Source organism: Watersipora subatra, chromosome 1, assembly GCF_963576615.1.
Source record: "Watersipora subatra chromosome 1, tzWatSuba1.1, whole genome shotgun sequence".
Classification (NCBI taxonomy): Eukaryota; Metazoa; Bryozoa; class Gymnolaemata; order Cheilostomatida; family Watersiporidae; genus Watersipora; species Watersipora subatra.
In genome coordinates this window covers 22,432,300-22,436,798 of record NC_088708.1, presented here as the reverse complement: position 1 = coordinate 22,436,798, position 4,499 = coordinate 22,432,300, and the positions used below count along the sequence as shown (strand labels likewise).

The window sequence follows — 4,499 nt, the reverse complement described above, 5'->3', positions numbered from 1 at the left end:
CGTGTTGGAGTACTAATGAGGGTGCAGTGTAAACAATCAGACAGCGAGTGAAAACTTTAGCTAGTGCGTAGTCTCTCGAATCAGCCACTTACAAACAAGTTTCATTGATTATAATAGCATACATGATTAGATAATTGAATTCACAACGCATCCTGGTCAGTCCATTTATTTCTCAAAACAGAGATCAAAGTGGCTGATAGCGCAGCAATCTATTTAAAATTAGTTGGCATTAAAACTGTTTCACAAGCTGAGAAAATGGTTAAAAATGCATGCCGACGTTGGACTACAAGAGCTATAGAGGTACTAGTAGGGACATCTGCCTTACGTGTAGCTAGTTATCCTCTGAATAAGCCTGAGTCTAGGTACAAAAGCAAATCATCCATTTACCGAGAAGCCATAATTTAGAAGCAATATTTTTCATTGCTCAGCTGCCGTTTGGTTAACATCGGCAGAGAAGACTAACTGAGGAAGGTTTGTTATTAGACATAATGAGAAATGCCAAACGAGCTGGCAGACAGCTTCTATCCCTTCGCACCGTAATTGGTAATGACACGTTTCCATGGGTTAATTAATCAAGGTAATGGGCAAGAAACAACCAGCACCTGTGATTGACTGTTGGCATAGCGGCATAAAAGGCATTTTCATTAAAATAGCACTTTACAACAAGTGCTGATAGTCTGTCTAAAGATCATGACCTATATTGATTAAAACAATTATGCAAGATGCTGATGTGCTGCTACTAGGTCAAAGTCAAACTGTGTTGAGACGGTGATGAGACGGTGGTGAGAGACACAACTGAAGGAAGCATGAGCCTACATGTACCTCTGTACCGGGTTAGACATAAATTATATTTATATGTATAAATATATATTTTATATATTAATACAAATATAAATTTATACTGATATAAATCTATATATTTCCCATGTTATATGTATTTATATATATTTATTATATTAATATTTTGAATTAAATTCAAATAATAAATATTTTTTATATTTATTATTTAAATGGTAAATATGTTTATGGATTTATATTTATAATGTATATCTATATATAAATGTATTATTATACTATTTTCTTTAATCTCAGCAAATTTGAAATGCATATAGTTTCTTGATGTTGATGCAGCAAATATTAACTACGCACATCTGAATCAACAAGACACAAATCATCAATCAAATACAAATATCATTTCTTTTAGTTGATAGTTTATTAGTCAAAATAATAGCAGACGAGTATTTTAACAAGTTGTATGAACTTTAAGGTAAATGCTAGGGGATCGATACAAAAAGATACTCAAAAATCAATTCTACTTGAAACTGTAAGCGGATAAATGAGATCAAATTGTAATTGAATACAAAATATCATGATATAAGATTGATAGAAATGTCACTACCGACTAGCCTGTTCAAACAGTGCACAGAATCATCAGAGGAGATGACTACTGATTTCATGATAATTCTCTATGCTAAAGTAAGACATGGTGGAGCCTTACGAGAGATTTATTGGAGGAACCTCCGGGGTAACGACAGCTGCTATCTCTCTCTTCTTTGCCATCAAACCCTGAAATAGGACAATATGATGTTACAAGTGCACGCAGTGAAGTTTCTACATACAAAGTTAATTTATTGCAAAATCTGTTTGGTATGTTAACAGCTTTGTATGTATGTTGAAGCGAATATTCTCATAAGAATACACTGGAATCCATTTAATTTGTTTTACATCCAAAAACCAATGAATCAAAAGACAATAAATCTCTATATATACTGCAGGTAATTACGCAGAGCAGTGAAACAAATATAACATATAATATAATATTAATATTTGTTATATAATATAAAACAAATATATTATATAAAACTAGATAAACAGCTGAATGTAAAAACTAAATAAATGATGAAATTATTGATAAAATGTTTTTATTATTAGTTTACTATAGAAACATGTAAACAGACACCTAGACTTGGTGATATAGCCTATACATGTAGGTACAGAGATAGGGAAGGTAGAAGAGATACATGTAGGTACAGAGATAGGGAAGGTAGAAGAGATACATGTAGGTACAGAGATAGGGAAGGTAGAAGAGATACATGTAGGTACAGAGATAGGGAAGGTAGAAGAGATACATGTAGGTACAGAGATAGGGAAGGTAGAAGAGATACATGTAGGTACAGAGATAGGGAAGGTAGAAGAGATACATGTAGGTACAGAGATAGGGAAGGTAGAAGAGATACATGTAGGTACAGAGATAGGGAAGGTAGAAGAGATACATGTAGGTACAGAGATAGGGAAGGTAGAAGAGATACATGTAGGTACAGAGATAGGGAAGGTAGAAGAGATACATGTAGGTACAGAAATAGGGAAGGTAGAAGAGATATATGTAGGTACAGAGATAGGGAAGGTAGAAGAGATACATGTAGGTACAGAAATAGGGAAGGTAGAAGAGATATATGTAGGTACAGAGATAGGGAAGGTAGAAGAGATACATGTAGGTACAGAAATAGGAAAGGTAGAAGAGATACATGTAGGTACAGAGATAGGGAAGGTAGAAGAGATACATGTAGGTACAGAAATAGGGAAGGTAGAAGAGATATATGTAGGTACAGAGATAGGGAAGGTAGAAGAGATACATGTAGGTACAGAAATAGGGAAGGTAGAAGAGATATATGTAGGTACAGAGATAGGGAAGGTAGAAGAGATATATGTAGGTACAGAGATAGGAAAGGTAGAAGAGATATATGTAGGTACAGAGATAGGGAAGGTAGAAGAGATACATGTAGGTACAGAAATAGGGAAGGTAGAAGAGATATATGTAGGTACAGAGATAGGGAAGGTAGAAGAGATACATGTAGGTACAGAAATAGGGAAGGTAGAAGAGATATATGTAGGTACAGAGATAGGGAAGGTAGAAGAGATACATGTAGGTACAGAAATAGGAAAGGTAGAAGAGATATATGTAGGTACAGAGATAGGGAAGGTAGAAGAGATATATGTAGGTACAGAGATAGGGAAGGTAGAAGAGATACATGTAGGTACAGAAATAGGGAAGGTAGAAGAGATATGTGTAGGTACAGAGATAGGGAAGGTAGAAGAGATACATGTAGGTACAGAAATAGGGAAGGTAGAAGAGATATATGTAGGTACAGAGATAGGGAAGGTAGAAGAGATATATGTAGGTACAGAGATAGGGAAGGTAGAAGAGATATATGTAGGTACAGAGATAGGGAAGGTAGAAGAGATACATGTAGGTACAGGGATAGGGAAGGTAGAAGAGATACGCGTGGGTACAGAGATAGGGAAGGTAGAAGAGATACATGTAGGTACAGAAATAGGGAAGGTAGAAGAGATATATGTAGGTACAGAGATAGGGAAGGTAGAAGAGATACATGTAGGTACAGAGATAGGGAAAGTAGAAGAGATACATGTAGGTACAGATATAGAAAAGGTAGAAGAGATACATGTAGGTACAGAGATAGGGAAGGTAGAAAGAAAGTTATGTGAAAGAGTTATGTGAAAGAGTTATGTGAAAAAGTTATGTGGAAGAGTTATGTGAATTACATGTATATAGCCATAGCCAACGAATATATAAAATAGACGTTCAGATCAACCATTCATTGCATACTTGGGAGTGAATAAACTACATTCATTATACTTCCATTACTATTCATACGGAAAACTACATTTCTTTTTTATTTTAGTACTATATTATTTTTATTATACTATAGTACTATTCCATAGTACTAGATTTTTTATTTTAATATTCTGAGTCTCTTAACTTTCACCTACAAAACTGCAGTAATTTGTGACACTTCAGACATATGCTGGAGATGAATTTGGGTACACAGTCTAATATTTGCTCAAAGTATGTATAATAATAATAATATTATAAATCTCGTATTAAAAATTCATATGCTGAGGTGATCATAAGGAGAGGTTTGTCTGTCTTTTTAAATACCAGCATCACATGTTTAGGTCAATCAATCAGTGTTCATATATTATGTTCAATATGCTCTATAATGTACACCTACAGGCAAACTTGTTTCATAAATATTTAGGTTCTAGGAGAAAACTGAATCCTCTTTTTCACTTTATAAGTAATTCACTATTTAACTCATAAGTGACTAAATATATTGCAAAGACTCATGTACTCATGGTATGCGGATAAAATTCTTACATTATCTTTCTTGAAAGCAAAAGATTTTTTAGAATGAAAGTAACAGCTGGACTCACCTGTCTCATTTGTCGTAATGAGTCTAGCACCTGTTGTTGCCTGTCAGTCGGATGCTTTGTCAACAGAGATGGATTGTACAAGGGATCCTAAAAATGAAAGCCAAGAAAATAAGATTCCCACACAAGCATCACATACGACATCAAAACTGTAATTTGATTAAGAGTGCCGTGTTAAAACATTCAAAGCATACAAGACACATAATACTGCTGAGTGTAATACTTTTATCATTCGTCTGTAAACTGCTGCTGATAGACTTGGCCTTTTA

The 4,499-nt window shown here is 34.4% G+C and overlaps 1 protein-coding gene across 1 annotated transcript in view; it reads right to left on the bottom strand.

The window, feature by feature from the left end:
- Positions 1–1,282: 1,282 nt before the first annotated feature.
- The window catches only part of LOC137410593 (trichohyalin-like), a 30,033-nt gene continuing 26,816 nt past the window's right edge, over positions 1,283–4,499 (bottom strand). Inside the window, exons 20-21 of the mRNA XM_068096040.1 lie at positions 4,234–4,320; positions 1,283–1,566 (exon numbers count right to left, since the gene is read on the bottom strand). Of these exons, the coding sequence (XP_067952141.1) occupies positions 1,495–1,566; positions 4,234–4,320 (159 nt within the window). The 3' untranslated portion in view covers positions 1,283–1,494. The remainder of the gene's footprint in view (positions 1,567–4,233; positions 4,321–4,499) is intronic.